Source organism: Stigmatopora argus, chromosome 10 (genome assembly GCF_051989625.1).
Source record: "Stigmatopora argus isolate UIUO_Sarg chromosome 10, RoL_Sarg_1.0, whole genome shotgun sequence".
NCBI lineage: Eukaryota > Metazoa > Chordata > Actinopteri > Syngnathiformes > Syngnathidae > Stigmatopora > Stigmatopora argus.
Genome location: NC_135396.1, coordinates 817,304 through 833,500, shown reverse-complemented (window position 1 = coordinate 833,500; position 16,197 = coordinate 817,304). Strand labels below are relative to the sequence as shown.

General features: G+C 51.5%; 1 protein-coding gene across 1 annotated transcript in view; it reads left to right on the top strand.

Moving 5' to 3' along the window:
• Positions 1 to 9,518: 9,518 nt before the first annotated feature.
• The window catches only part of LOC144083371 (FRAS1-related extracellular matrix protein 2-like), a 63,465-nt gene continuing 56,786 nt past the window's right edge, over positions 9,519 to 16,197 (top strand). The window contains exon 1 of the mRNA XM_077611155.1: positions 9,519 to 14,932. Within this exon, the coding sequence (XP_077467281.1) occupies positions 9,916 to 14,932 (5,017 nt within the window). The 5' untranslated portion in view covers positions 9,519 to 9,915. The remainder of the gene's footprint in view (positions 14,933 to 16,197) is intronic.

Genomic DNA, 16,197 nt, shown 5'->3' with positions numbered 1-16,197 from the left:
AAACAATGTTTATTTTAGCTTTTTTTAAATATATTTTTAGATTTTACAAAATGATTTTTGAACTAAAAACACAGAAAAAATTGATAAAAAAATGACAATGATTGATTTAAAAGGGGGAAAATCAGGAAATTTAATAGACATCTATACTCTTAATTTTAATTTGATCCTAAAACAGAAAGTCGGCACTCATCATTGACTTTCCCGGGCCACACAAAATGAGGCGGCGGGCCAGATTTGGCCCCCGGGCCGCCACTTTGACACATGTGCGTTATAGTTTTACATTCTATTGTGTTGTTGTTTGATGAAAACTTCATTTTAAATGTCCAATTAATGAAAAGAAAACTTGCGTTTAAAATCAATAGCGGTGAATTGAAATCAATGTGCAATTAGAAATGAACCCATCAATGTCAAATATTCTATCCCCAAATGTTTAGCCTTAGTTAGTTGGATTCACCCCAAAAAAAACACCCCGTACGACAGTTATTTCAACGAAAACCTCCTTTGACCAAAATGCCAAAGAATTATAACGTTCATAAGTGTTTTTCATTTGGATTTATTTGCGCATTGCTACTTAACCAGAAAAAAATATATCATAAGATGCTTTTCTAATACGTTCACAGACCAGCCAGTTATATTATATATAATAGTGACGCCCTCCATCCTATGCTGCTTTCCGGCCAGCCAAAAAAACGAGTCAAAAACATGCCATTTCCGCAAACTTAATAGAAATGCACAAGCGCCATTCAAAGAAAGCCGTGACAAATTTCCCTCACCCAAAGCGAACGCACCTTATTTTTCCATTCTAGAGTCGGCGAGAGATTTGGAGTCGACTTTCAAAACTCCACCAGAATTTGACTTAACGCACCAAATTTGACATCCCAAAAAAACCACATATGACATCCGCACATGCACTTTGGAAAATAGGCATTAGTTACCTTTCCAATGTTGCTTTGACAAGTATGAAGGAGATGTTTGGTAAACGACCGAAAGATGAGTGGGGACGCTCTTGATAAGAATTATGAGGGGAAGAAAAAAATACAGCCTTAAATCCTGAGAAGCGGTCCTCCAATACACAATGTAACTCAATGACATATCATGGAGGCAGGCTGGCAGCCCCGCCTCTCGCCTCCTCGCCATCTCGCCATCCCTCCTCTCTGGACACATCCTGCCAAGCCGCCACCTCCCTCTTGATTAAATGTGTCTTACATATCAAGAGTTGATTTTTTTTTCCCCTCGAGTTTGGCCTCCACAGATTGACACCATTTCAAAGATGATCATGTGTTACGATCTTGGACAAAACCAGGCAGGAAATTTGAATCCATTCCATTTGAAATGTGCCACTTTGGCACCAATCAAACGATCGTATCAGTTAAAACTGTTTTCCAATCGCCTCGGCTGAAGAGCAGATTAGGACTCAAAAGAGGGAAGTGCTGGAGCGCAAACCTAAGGTTTATTTCTATACCGATTTGACAATTTCTTTACCAAACAATGACAATTAACATTTTTGCACAAACTTAAGGTTTAATTTTATATCAATTTGCCAAAATTTTTACCAAACAATGACAAATAACATTTTTGCACAAATTTAAGGTTTATTTATTTATCTATATGCCTATTTTTTTTCCAAACAATGACAAATAACATTTTTGCACAAACTTAAGGTTTGTTTTTATATCGATATGCCTAAATTTTTACCAAACAATGACAAATAACATTTTTGCGCAAACTTAAGGTTTATTTATATATCAATTTGCCTATTTTTTTTCAAACTTCGCACAAACTGAAGGTTTATTTCTATACCGATTTGCCAAAAATTTTACCAAACAATGACAAATAACATTTTTGCACAAACTTAAGGTTTATTTATATATCGATTTTTCTAAATGTTCACCAAACAATGACAAATAACATTTTGCATTTAATAATGCAACTAGTGAACACAAACAGTGCAGCAACAAATGTAGACAGGTCATTATAAGGAATCCTCACAATCCTGCATATTTGAAAAAAAATGTAGTTGTCGTCCGTTAGAGGGCGGAAAAACACCACTCTGGCAATTCTTCTTTTGGGCCGCCAGCACGATTTATTGCTGACATGACTTATAAAAGCTGTTTGTGTTAACAACTCGGGAGCCGTTTTCCCTTTGGAGAGCCCCAAAAAATAATGACTAAATAAATAAAAATAATCATTCCCCAGGGCACGGCCCTATCTTACTTTGGTGTCTGAAAATCTGGGCCAAGAAAATAGTTAATAGTAAACGTTGGCCAATCCTCCTCCGCTTCTCGACTCGCCGCCGAGTTGTTTACGGCTTTTAACTTTTGGCGCTCTGGAGTTTTACGAACGTTATAAATCAGGTTGGGTGCCGCCAGCTGGAGGGCACCTGAACATGTCTGCATCAACATCATTTAATATTCATGGCTGCGTTTACAGAGGACTTGTTTAGCCTCACTGAAAATCACTTGTCATCGGGTCAACGTCAGCTGATTAGTGCTAGCTAGCGGCCGATTCGTCGCGCCATTAACGTCTTGACGCGAGCATAACGTGCGTTTTTTTTTGGGATGTTAGTCCCACTTTTGGGCCAGTGTGGTTGGCACGAGAGCAAATTTACAATCTCTAGGGACATTTTTACCGTGATTATCGCATCAAAAATAGATGATAAGCTAACGTTAAGCGGCTGATCTCTAAGGTACATGTGTCAAAGTGGCAGCCCGGGGGCCAAATCTGGCCCGCCGCATCATTTTGTGTGGCCCGGGAAAGTAAATCATGAGTGCCGACTTTCTGTTTTAGGATCAAATTCAAATGAAGAGTATAGATGTATATCAAATTTCCTGATTTTTCCCCTTTTAAATCAATCATTGTCATTTTTTAATCAAATGTTTCTGTTTTTAGTTCAAAAATCATTTTGTAAAATCTAAAAATATATATTTAAAAAAGCTAAAATAAACATTGTTTTAGATCTATAAAAAAACGGAATATTCAGGGATTTTAATCCAGTTCTTTTAATCCATTTATTAAAAAAAATCGAAATATTATATCTAAAATGATCCGGCCCACGTGAAATCAAGTTGACGTTAAAGCGCCCCGCGAACCAACTCGAGTCTGACACCCTTGTTCTAAGGGTTGTTGTGTTGACCTTTAATCTTAATCAGTGGTCTTTTGTGACAGTTTTAATTGTAGATGCGAGCCCATGAGCATTTTCTACACGCTGTAGAAGCTTTTTCACCTTTTATGAACTCCTTGGCCGCCATTGACGGCGCCCGACGTCCACGTGGACGGGCAAATTGTGTGTTGTCATCTGCTGACAGAAATGAACAGGCGGTGGTCAGTGGGTTTAACCTTCCCTTGTTGTATGTTTATGTGCTGGGGGGGGTAAGCTAGGGTCATAAATGGAGCCCAAGCCCCCATCTATCAGGAAGCATCAATTACATCAGTTAACAGATGACAGATGACTCCGAGGGGCAGATTAAGTCCATTACGGCACGGCGGGGGGGAAAGCGCAAATATTTGAAATATTCCCTCCCTCGCCTGATGTTTGGAAAGCGGGGGATGGTGGGGGGGACGGGGGGGGGGGGGGGGGGCGATGCGCCCTCGACATGAAGCCCGACGGTCGATTTTCTGCTTTTGAAAAATAGCCAAAATGCTTCATCTCAGCGGCATCGCTCGCTGTCATTCTTGCGTCCTGCTACTATTATTTTTTTCCAATTATCGTACCGTTGCTGTGTTTTTCCGATGATAAGTCGCCGGAAAAAAGAATACGTGATGAATAGGGGGGAAAAACAAATAGATGTCGTGCACATTTTAGGCAGGGGGAATGTTTTATTTGATCAAAAACCAAGAACAAACGAGCACTAGTAAAATGGAGAACAACAGGCTAAATAGACATCTGTTAACATACTAACTGTTTTATTTTGGGAACATAAACAAACTAACAGGCTATCGGTGGTCAGGCAGAAAAGAAAAACATGAGTCGCGGGTAATACAGGGTTAAATGAATTGGCAAGGTATCGGCAGATCCTCAAAATTAGGTGACTCGAACTCGGGTGCAAAAACTAAATATGATATCTAAAATGGTCCGGCCCACGTGGAATCAAGTTGACGTTAAAGCGGCCCGCGAACCAACCCGAGTCTGACACCCCTGATCTATATACATAACGTCCATCGTAAACAAAGAGCGCAATTGGACTCGTCGCTAGAATGCTTTACGCATCGGTAATAGTCTAGACACGAGGGTCCGTGCGCGCCCGTGGTGGTTTCCCAAGGCGGCTTCCGAAACGGGTTCCGACGCCTAAGCGGGCTAAAAAAATGCAATGATTAAATCGGACTGGATGGCGGCGCCCGTTTCGTCAGCCGGCGTGCCTCCCGGGAGTCGGGAAAATTGCGCAAGATGGATTCGGCCGTTGGCGCAATTTACTTTGGGCGGTCGGAGGAGCGAATAGACGGCGCCCTTGAAGCGGCGGAACGGAATTGCGTCTGACGGGAAGTTGATGAAGCCAAATTGCCTCCATGATGACGTCAGGCGGCGCCGTCTAGGGATTGACCGCTAGGGATTGACCGCCTTGCCATAGCTCCGGTTCGCTTCATTCTTCCACCAATAGAAATGAAGATTGAGACAGCCAATCGGAGCAATGCGTTGACTAATTGCGACCTAACCCAACTGGATTCGACTCAGTTTTGTTCCGGTACCGAAAGACCAAAACAAAACAAAATCTGACAGAGGTAGACGTCCAATCGTTTTGAATCGAGAGGGCAGACGTCAAATGAACACATTTTGGGGAATTTTGGGGTCACTTCCTGTTGTTATTGGGTCACTTCCTGCTGATATTGGGTCACTTCCCGTTGATATTGGGTCACCTTGTTTTTTTTTCAGGATTTACAGGTCACTTTTTGTTCATTTTGGTGCATTCCCTTATCACTTATCACAGTATAAATTGATATTATATTAGATTGTCAGGGAAAAATAGATAGGAGAAAATGTGTATACAATTTGTGGCCCCAAAAAAACCTAGAAAACATCTACGTCCAGATCTGTTTTGCCAGGATGCCTACTTAAAATGTTCTCCAATTTATCTGCGCTCATAACAACTGAGTTACGACATCTAAAACTCAGTTAAAAGTCATCCTAATTGTTTGGAATGAGCGACTAACAGATTAAAGTTATGTTTACTGTTAACTTTTATAGCCCACGGCCATATAAAACCCCATGAAAAACATCTCCCTTTAGTTATTGCCGTGGTAAAAATTCTCCTCTAAAGTGGCAAAATGAGTGGCTGACTTCCACTCTTGTTTCCGTCTGACTATACTGCGGCACCCTGCCTCATTTTTGCGCCCCCCAACACAGGAATATATTGTGTAATTTACGTTTACTAAATACAAACATAGCTATTCTTTCACATCATATCATTTAAAAAAAAAAAACTAATTTTAACAAAATTAAGTCCAAATGTGCTTACATAAACACCCATGTGAAATACACAAAACCCTGAAATTATAATGAGACGACATTTTTGAATAACTAACAATTCAGTGCTCATACTTAAGCAGATTTTTTAAAATGTTGTTTACCCTTTTTAAACTCGCCAACTAATTGTTTTCTGGATGATAGAATTAAACCTACAACTTGACTTTTGACAAATAACGATCGGCCCATTTTAGACTGGATGCAGTAGCACTTTACTGACTCTAGGGGGAGCAGGGGAGGGCAATACCCCCACCAGATAGCAGATGGTCCGCACCGCTAACTGGAATGTGGAAATTAGGGATAATGGTCTAGACCAGTGGTTCCCAAACTATCTTACCTGACGCCCCCTTCTCGCTTCCAGTAGACCCGCACTTGACTTTCTCGAGCCGCACAAAATAATGCAGCGGGCCAGATTTGGCCCCCGGGCCGCCACTTTGACACCTGTGGTTTTAGACGACAAGTAATATCATTGGAAGAAAAGCTTGCTAGCTGTAGATTTGCGTCCTGGGCGGTCACCCGCATTGCCCTTCTCCAAAAGCTGCTCTGGCAGCCCGCAATGATTCCCGGGCGCCTTTCGGGGTGACCCATACGTCTGTTAACGCATTTCTAATCACGGTGGAGTCGGCGACAGAAGAGAATGTCGCCCCGGCGTCGACGATCGGGGGTGCCGAGTGACTAACTGCTAGGCCTTTGCATGTGCTTTGTCTCCCGCTTGCCAGTTCGTATTGTGGGTATTTAGCAGTTAACTGGGTATTAGCTGGAATGTTTACGCCTACGTATTTTTCTTTTGCTCCGGGTTTACTTTATTAGGGTGGGGGGGCCCAGAAACGTCTTGCCCCTCGCCTTCAGACAGGCTAGCGCCTCCACTGCTCGCGACGAAAAAGCCGTTGACGTCCAAAAGTAGTTCATTTCTGTGATAGGTTGACCCAAGTCGGCCTTTGCGTCACCTCAAATGTGATTTTGGGGGGATTAAGGATGTGTTTTGTTGTTTTCCCAAAGCTTCACGCTGAAGGTAGCGGCTTATCGGTGACTGGACGTTTCGTTGAAAGACATTTGGTCGACCGGACGTTTGGTAGAACGGACGTTTGGTAGAACGGACGTTTGGTCGAACGGACCTTTGGTCGCCGGGTTCGAGTTTACTGTTGATATTTTGATATTAGATATTTAACTCACTCTCTCTCTCATGATTATAATTTTGAGAGCTGGTTTCAACAGTAACAACCCGGCGACCAAAAGTCCGTTCTACCAAACGTCGGTTCTACCAAACGTCCGTTCTACCAAACGTCCGGTCGACCAAATGTCCGGTCGACCAAGTAGCGGCTTAGCTAGCTAGCGGTGAGGCATTTGAAAAAAAACAAACCTTCGCTAAAGGCTTTCAGAAACGTTAGCATCGACCAGAGACCGCTCCCTCCCTCGCTACCTTTCGTTACGCGCCGGATTGACGATTGACGCCAAATTTGATATGAATGGGATGTGACGGAATATTGTAAAAGCCGCCTTGGCTGGAAAGCCGGAGCCTGAAGGTTTGGGGGGGGGGGGGGGATATGATCCAATTCCCTCTCTGCGGGGGTTGCTGTCAGGGAGTTTTATTCTGCCCATTTTCGCTTCTATCTGGAAGCTGTCAAAGCCGGAGGGGCTTTTGCTGGCAGTTTACTCCGCTCCACTTATAATTGGACTCTGTCAACACTGTCCACTAGTCATTTGTGAGCACGCCAAATTTTGACATGGCTTTTCTGCACACCAAATTACCTTAGCGCTCGCTGGCTGGCTATTTAGCTCTGGGCCAGAGTGGACTGGTTATGTGCGGCTTTGTGTTCAAACAATGATAAGAAGTGTTTTTTTTCCCCTTTTAAATGTAACGTGTCAGACAAGTTAGTTCTCTGGTTGCCGTTGACATCCGTACGTGGATTGACTACCAACGTACTATAAGCCCAAAGGTCTGCAGTTCCCCTGAAACTCAGGTTTTTCCAACTCCAAAATGGTCATTTCTTCCAATAGCACATGCCACGTAAGACATTGACATCATTATTTTGGAACCCCATCGCAGAAAATGACCCTTAAATACCCCAAGATCAACAGGAGGTTTACAGGAAATTACAAAGTGACCCAAAATGAACTGGATATGACCTATAAATGCCACAAAATTAACAGTAAGTGACTCTAAGTGAGCAGGTAGTTCCCCCGAAATGGCATAAAAATTGACAGGGGAAACAAATCAACAGGAATTGACCAGAAAATGCAGGGAGGAAAGAAGTTTGCACTCAAAACTGGCTGTTTTTCCAGTATTTTTCAGTCACTGCATCAGGGAACACCCACTCTTTTTCAACACTTGTGCTTGTGACATCACAACCAGAATTGGGGATCATGTCTGTGTTTTTAGTGCCGCGCTAGCTCGCTATCAATTGTTGATAGCTCCCATAACAATAATGAGAGAATAGTGTGGCATAGCAATCCATGCTAGCTAATTAGCGGACAGCTAACAGCTCATCCTGGGTGTGACGTCATCTTGTGTGTGGAGGGCGGGGCCAATAAGAAGACTTATTAAGATCTCATTTCATCACTAAGCCTTTTTATGTCACTTTTTCCGGGCGGATTTGTGTCCAAAATTTGCGCCACAGCTCCTAAATCACATGTCAAAGTGGCGGCCGGGGGGCCAAATCTGGCCCACCGCATCATTTTGTGTGGCCCGGGAAAGTAAATCATGAGTGCCAGCTTTCTTTTTTAGGATCAAATTCAAATGAAGACTATCGATGTATATTAAATTTCCTGATTTTCCCCCTTTTAAATTAATAATTGCAATTTTTTAATACATTTTTTCTTTGTTTTTAGTTCTAAAATCATTTGGTAAATTCTAAAAATATCAAAAAAAAGCTAAAATAAACATTTTTTTAGATCTAAAAAAACGGAATATTCAGGAATTTTAATCCAGTTCTTTTAATCCCTTTATTAAAAAAAATCTAAATATTATATCTAAAATGGTCCAGCCCACATTAAATGGAGTTGACGCTAACGCGGCCCGCGAACCAACCCGAGTCTGACACCCCTGTCCTAAATGGATTGATTGACGGTCTCCTCAGTAGCGTCCAGTCCAATCCAGTCCACTCCAACCCTATTGCGCTTATCAACACGTTGCTGTCTACACCCTAGTTTGACAAGACAAGCCTCCAAATAGGGTCAAAGGTCGCTCACAGCGGCCGGGGTCAAATTCTCAGAGGGAGTGGAACACGACGACGAGGGTGCCGTGTGTTGACGAATACCAAAAATAAAAGGACAGCTGCGCGTATCCTAGTAACGCCCTCTTTGAGAGCACCGGCGTCCATCGTTTTTTTTCCCTTGGTTTGGCGCCGGCGATACTTCAAAACGGCTCTTGACGAATGGGCCACGCCCTCTGGCTTGAAGTGGGGCTCCTCTGGCTCTTCATCATGCTTGGCTCAGTGATTGATGGCGCATCGTGACCGGGCTTGCCGCGCCACGGGAGAATGTTGCCTTGACGGGCGACGGAAATGTTTGACGTCTCCAAAGCTTTGCGCGATGAGAGAGAGGAAGGGTTACTCACAAAAAGGGGGAAGAAAAAAAAACAGATGAAACACCACGCATGAAGCTGGAAGAGGGTTATTAGCGAAAACCAAAATAAGTCATAAATAAACTTGGATTAAAAATAAACTATAAAGAAAATAGTCCAACGAGATGCATTGTGATTTCTTCTCTTTGTTCTCTTAATTTCTACATAATCCATATATGGCCTCCTCTAAATTTAACTTCATTCACCGTTAGTAGACGTCCAATCCATTTGTACTTGGAGGCCTGGCAGCGAACCATCGTTCATGTGACAAACTCATTTAAGATTCATATTTTTTTTATTGTCAAAGGCAATGAATGGTCACTTCATTTAAATACCAATATAAATGATGTTATTGTGTATAAATGTATGTTAAATTTTCACCACATCCCGTTTTTCCCCCATTTTTTTAACAAAGCTTTCATACAATCCATAGGTTCTGCCCTAAGAAATGCAACGCTTGGCCACAAGAGGGAGACAAAGCACTCTCTTGGCAGCCCGTTTCTCCGGCACTCCTCTTCGTCCGTCCGTCCGTCCGTCCGTCTCGCTTGGAAAGCAGATCTGCCATTATGAACCAGACGACACGTCAAGAAACACCGGCGGAACTCAGCCAGACGTTATCAAACAACAACAACGGCGGCGGTAAGGTGGCGACTTTTCCTCCCTTTTTTGTGCAATCCAATTCCTTTCACCACGGCGACCAATGGGCTGCCGGGGGGGCGGGGCCGCGCGTTACTCCATCCAAGAGCAGCCAGCTTGAAGTTTGTCTCGCTCGCCAGTGCACGGACGCGACGCTGCGGGAGAATGGTGCACCTCGGCGGCGGGGGTTGCGCCACGCCGTCTCGCTCCTCAACTTAGTCGCTCGCGCGCGCAAAACTTCCAGCCGCGTCTCGCCCCAATGGCCGGAATCTCTCCCCCTTCGCGGGGGCGCGCCGCTTTCCTGGCGCTGGCGGCGCTCGTCCTCGCCGCCACCGCCGCCGCCGACAGCCAGGAGCAATCTCGGAAGCGGCACGGGCTCTCCTACGCGCTCAGGTCTGAGCTGTCCGAAGACACGGTCCTGGTTGCCAACAACGGGCTACGGGCGCCCTTGGGCCGCTCCGTCTTCGTGGATCCCGTCAACGACCTGGTGATCCAAGTTCGGCCCGGGGACAGGTGCGGCGTCACCGTCCTGGACGACCGACCGTCGTCCCAGAGGCCGGGGACCCTGACCCCCAAGAAGTTCCCGTGCGACTTCGGCCCCAACGACGTCAAGTACTCCCACTGGGGGGCCCGGAGCCCGGCCAGGGACCGGGTCAGGCTGCAGCTCAGGTACGACACGCCGACGGACACCGTCGTCATCCCCTTCGTGGTGGAGGTGGAGGTGGTCTTCACGCAGCTGGAGGTGTTGACCAAGAACATGCCGCTGAGCGTGGAGAAGCTGCTGGGATTCAGCAACCCGATCGACGGGCGGATCCTGGAATTCGCCTTCGACAGACAAGCGCAACGATGCACCGTCGCCCCCTTGCCCGGCGAGTTGCCCCGCTACGGGACGCTGACGGGCGAGAGCGGCCCGACCACGGGACCGTCCGACTGCGACCGCTTCCTCCGGACGAACCTCCGCTACCGGCACACGTCTGCGTCCAAATCGCCCAGTCGAGATCACCTCCCCATGGTGGTGGAGCTGCACGACGGGGAGGGCAACCTCCTCAAGCAGGAGTTCTTCCAAATACTGGTCCGCATGAAGGAAGGCGAGGAGAACACGCCGCCCAAGCCCAGCTTCGTGGCCATGATGATGATGGAGGTGGACCAGTTCGTCATGACGGCGCTGACCCCGGACATGCTGGCCGCCGAGGACGCCGAGTCGGAGCCCGAGCGCCTCCTCTTCAACATCACCTCGCCCCTGTCCTACGAGGAGGGCTACCTGGTGAGCACGGACGACAGGAACCTGCCCATCGGATCCTTCTACCAGGGCGACCTCCAGGACTTCAAGATCGCCTACAAGCCCCCCGCCGCCGACTCGGACGGCGAGCGCATTTTCCAGCTGGAGCTGGAGGTGCTGGACACGGAGGGGGCGGCGTCGGACCCGTTCGCCTTCATGATCGTGGTCAAGCCCATGAACACGCTGGCGCCCGTGGTCACCAAAAATAGCGGCCAGCTGCTTTACGAGGGACAGTCGCGCCCGCTGTCCGGCTCGCGCAACCTGGAGATCAGCGACGAAGACAACCTGGACGACGTGAGGATCTCGCTGGTGGGCGGGCCCAGGCACGGCGACTTGCTGATCTTGGACTCGGACCGGAAGTTCTTCACGCCGGCCGACCTGGAGGCGGGCCGGGTGGTCTACCGGCACGACGGCAGCGACACCTACAGCGACAACGTGGTCTTCCGCATGACGGACGGCTCTCACCAGGTGGAGTTCCTGTTCCCCGTCACGGTGGTCCCCACCGACGACGAGCCGCCCGTGGTCACCGCCAACACCGGCTCGGTCCTCCCGGAGAGGCGGACGGCGGCCATCTCGCCGCTGGCGCTCGCCGCGGCCGACGTGGACTCGGAGGATTCCACCGTCAAGTTCGTGCTGGTCCCCCCCTTCTCCGCCGTCGGGCGGGTGCTCCTGCGCCAGGCCGAGGCCCCCCAGGACCCCTCCACCTGGAGGTTCGACACCGGCGAGCAGATGTACGAGAAGGCGGTGAGCGAGTGGCTGCAGCGCGACGTAACCGAGGGCAAAGTCTTCTACCGGCACGTGGGGCCGCACGAGGGCCGCACGCTGACCGACCGGCTGAGGTTCCGCGTGGAGGATGACAACGACCCCCCCAACCGCTCGGAGGAGAGCTCCTTCCTGGTGAAAATCCTCCCCGTGGACGACGTCCCGCCGCGGCGCCACCCGGAAGCCACGCTGGAAATGACCGTGCACGAGTATCGGCTCACGCAGCTGCGCAGGAAGTGCCTGCGCTACACCGACGACGACTCGGAGGACCGCGACCTCAAGTACACGGTCACGCGGCCGCCCACGGACACGGACGACAACAACCCGGCGGTCCTGGGAGCGCTGGTCCTGAGCGAGAGCCCCGAAGTCCAAGTGTCCGTTTTCACTCAGGCTCAGATCGACCACCACAAAATCGCCTACCGGCCACCCGACCTGGAACTGGGCGTCACCGCCCGCGTCTTGCAGTTCAACTTCACCGTGGAGGACGTCTCCGGGAACGCCCAGGACGGCGTCTTCGCCATTCTCCTCCAGCCAGTGGACAACAAGCCGCCGCGCGTCACCAACTCGGGGTTCGTCGTGCGGCGGCGCGGCTCGCACGTCGTCACCGGCGCCGAGCTGTACACGTCGGACTCGGACACGGACGCCTGGCGCATCTCCTTCACCGTATCCCGGCCCCCCCTGCACGGGAGCGTCCGGCTGGCCGCCGCGGACATGACGCGGGGCGACGTCTTCCGCCTGGAGGACATCGACGGCGGCCGCGTATCCTACCAACACCACGGCGACCGCTCGCCGTCCGACTCCGTGGAGTTGGACGTCAGCGACGGCGTCCACGTGGTCCCCGTCACCGTGAAGATCGGCGTCAGGCCCGTCGACGACGAATCCCCGTCCGCCGAACTGCCCTCGGGCGCCGTCGGGTCGTCCCTCGACGTGCTGGAGAACGGGGCCAGCGAAATCACCGGCGAGGTCATCCGGGGACGCGGCGCGGCCGCGGACGACCTCCGCTTGACCTTCCTGGTGCGGGACCCGCCGTCCATGGGCGAAATCCTGGTCCGGGGGGTCCCGTCCGCCGTGTTCACCCACGCCGACGTCATCAACGGCCACGTGCTCTACGCCCACACCGGCGGGGAATTGGGCTTCACCACCAAAGTGGACGTCTTCAACCTCACCCTGACGGACGCCTCCGACGAGTGGACGGTGGGCGGCAACAGGATCACCGGCGTCCGAGTCCAGGTGACCGTCCTGCCGCTGGACAACCAGGCCCCGCGGGTCTCGGTGGGGGAGCGCTTTTCCGTCCCGGAGGGCGGGAAGGAGGCCATCCTCGGCCGCCACCTCGCCGCCGAGGACGTGGACACGCCGGCGGAGGAACTCCTGTGCACCATCGTGGTGCAGCCCAACTCGGGCTACGTGGAGAACGTCTCGCCGGCGCCCGGCTCGGAGAAATCCCGCTCGGGCACGGCGGTCAGCGCCTTCACCGTCAAGGACATCCGGCGCCGCCACATCTACTACGTGCAGAGCATCCACCGCGGGGTGGAACCCGTGGAGGACCGCTTCGCCTTCCGCTGCTCGGACGGCATCAACTTCTCCGAGCGCTACTTCTTCCCCATCTCCATCGTCCCCGCCAACGACGAGAAGCCCCAGATCTACATGAGGGAGTTCGTGGTCATGGAGGGCATGAACCTGGTGGTGGACACGCCCATCCTGAACGCGGCCGACGCCGACCTGCCCGCCGACCGTCTCACCTTCGTGGTCACCCGGCCCCCCGCGCACGGTTTCCTCCTCAACCAGCTGGCCGGCGGCACGCTCCCCGTCTTCAATTTCACCCTGGAACAGATCGGCGAGGCGTCCTCCATCGTTTACCAGCACGACGACTCGGAGACCACGCGGGACGACTTCGGCCTGCTCCTGACCGACGGCCACTTCACCGTTGAGGGGACTGTGGTGGTCATGGTCCTCCCCGTGGACGACGAGACCCCCAGGATGGCCGTCAACCGCGGCCTAGAAGTGGAAGCCAGCGAGATCAAGGTCATCGACGCCGACGTCCTGAGCGCCACCGACCTGGACTCCGAGGACGCCGCGCTGACCTACGTGATCCGCCGCGCCCCCGCCCAGGGCCACCTGCAACGGACCCCGATCGACGGACCGCCGCAAAACGTGACGGCCGGCATGAACTTCACGCAGGACGACCTGGACCGGGGCCGGGTGGTCTACGTGCACCGCGGCCAGGAGGGCGTCCGCGACCTGCTGAAATTCGACGTGACGGACGGCTTCAACCCCCTGATCGACCGCTACTTCTACATCACGGTGGGCGCCATGGACGCCGTTTTCCCCCGGGTGGTCAGCAAAGGCGTGTCCCTGAAGGAGGGCGGGCGCGCCACGCTGACCACCGACCTGCTGAGCACCAGCGATCGCAACAGCCCGGACGAACGCCTGGTCTTCACCGTCACCCGCGCCCCGGTGCGAGGCCACCTGGAGTGCACGGACGCCCCCGGCATGCCCTTGACGACCTTCACGCAGCTCCAGCTGGCGGGCAACAAGGTCTACTACATCCACACGTCGGACGACGAGGTGAAAATGGACAGCTTCGAGTTCCAGGTGACCGACGGCTACAACCCGGTCTTCCGCACCTTCATCGTCTCCATCGCCGACGTGGACAACAAGAAGCCGGTGGTGACGGCGCACGGCCTGACGGTGGCCGAGGGCGGGGACAAGCTCATCACGCCGTTCGAGCTGACGGCCGAGGACAGGGACACGCCGGACCGCCTGCTCCGCTTCTCCGTCACGCAGCCGCCGCTGCACGGACGCCTGCTCTTCAACTCCAGCCGAGCCGTGAACTCCTTCACCAAGCAGGACCTGAACGAGAACATGATCAGCTACCGGCACGACGGCGGCGACAGCGCCCGGGACGGCTTCTCCTTCACCGTGACGGACGGCACCCACGCCGACTTCTACGTCTTCCCGGACACCGTCTACGAGACGCGGAAGCCGCAGGTGCTGAAGATCAGCGTCCTCCCCCTGGACGACGGGGTGCCCCAGATCGCCGTCAACAAGGGCGCCCCCACTTTGCGGGTTCTGGATGGCGGCCGACTGGGCTTCACGATTACCGGCAAATCCCTGAGGGCTGAAGACCGCGACAGCGCCCGGGGCTCGGCGCTCTTCCGGATCACCGGCCCGCCGCGGCACGGCTACCTGATGGACACGGGGAAAGGAAACGCCACCGTCACCGCTTTCACACAGGGTGAGTAGCACTTTCCTTTCTCTCAAAATGACTTTTTTAGCTCATTAGTATGTATACAGATTCATATGTATTCACATTTTGAAATGAACTGTAAAAGCTGATTTTGTGAAACTGCCCTTTTCAATTTCCTACCCGCTGTCCGCTGTCAAAACGGCGCCGTCAATGGCATCCAGGTACCTTGAAATGCCCCCAAACCACCCGGAAGTCACCTGGTAAACCTCCAAAATCAGCAGGGACTGACAAACCAACAACGCACCCCCGAATGAATATCCCGCATTTGGCCCTTTTTTTCAGTGGCAGAGGATTTTTAGTTTGTTGTCGTCCCCCAAGAGGCCAGCCAGCCTATTAGAAGCCATGAAATATGCCGGCGCGCCCCCTCGGGCGTTCGCCCATCGCCGATCGCGAAGGAGAATTTCAAAGAGAGCTTAATGGATGACACTTACGGGGAAAGCAGCCAAGGTGATTTGTGTTGCGCCACGTCAAAGACGAACTTCGCGCCGGCAGACGCCACCATCGCCGCCGTAAATAATCGGCGAACGCGCAAGAGGAACGGCGGAGGTCGCCACGTCGAATTTTGCAACGCGCGCTGGCTTTTGTTCTTCCCAGCGAGGCCTTTTCAATATTTCACGAGTACACAGACGCCAACACTAAATAAAGACGGTGCCTGTTGTCTGTTTTTTTTTCCAAAAAACGCAAAGAGGAGCTTCTACGCATCGATCTTTTCGATGGCTCGGCCATCAAATATTGAAGGCGGAGACCACGTGTCACCCTCCGATGGGGACGCGGTCGGAGCGCCGAGAGTCGAGCCGGAATGGAGAGTCATCTATTTTTGATAGGATTTAAAGGTCGAGTGCGCCAACGGCTCGTTTCCCGTCACTTTATTTGCCACGCCGCTCTTTCCCTTGGACGAGCGGCGGCCTTCGGTCCGTCATCGCGGAACGGAGTTCGCCCTCGTCGACACCATTATCAGGAATATTCTATTTCGTGCTCACGTAATTGCTGCCATTGGTTCGTGGAAAAAAGGGCTATTAGTAGGCCCTAAGTATCCCCTGGTCTTGTTCACGAGATAAAAGTGGATCGCGAATCGGTGCGGGCACGGCAGTGATGCGGACCGGGCATCGGTCGATCTTTGATCCTAGCCTCCCCTCCGCTCACGAGCTACGGATCGGGACCCAGAGAAGGTGATCCCGGTCTAGGGTGGCCAAAACCAGTTTCCACCGTAGTGAGGTGGCTCGGGCACGTGATTACCGGGATGACCACCACCG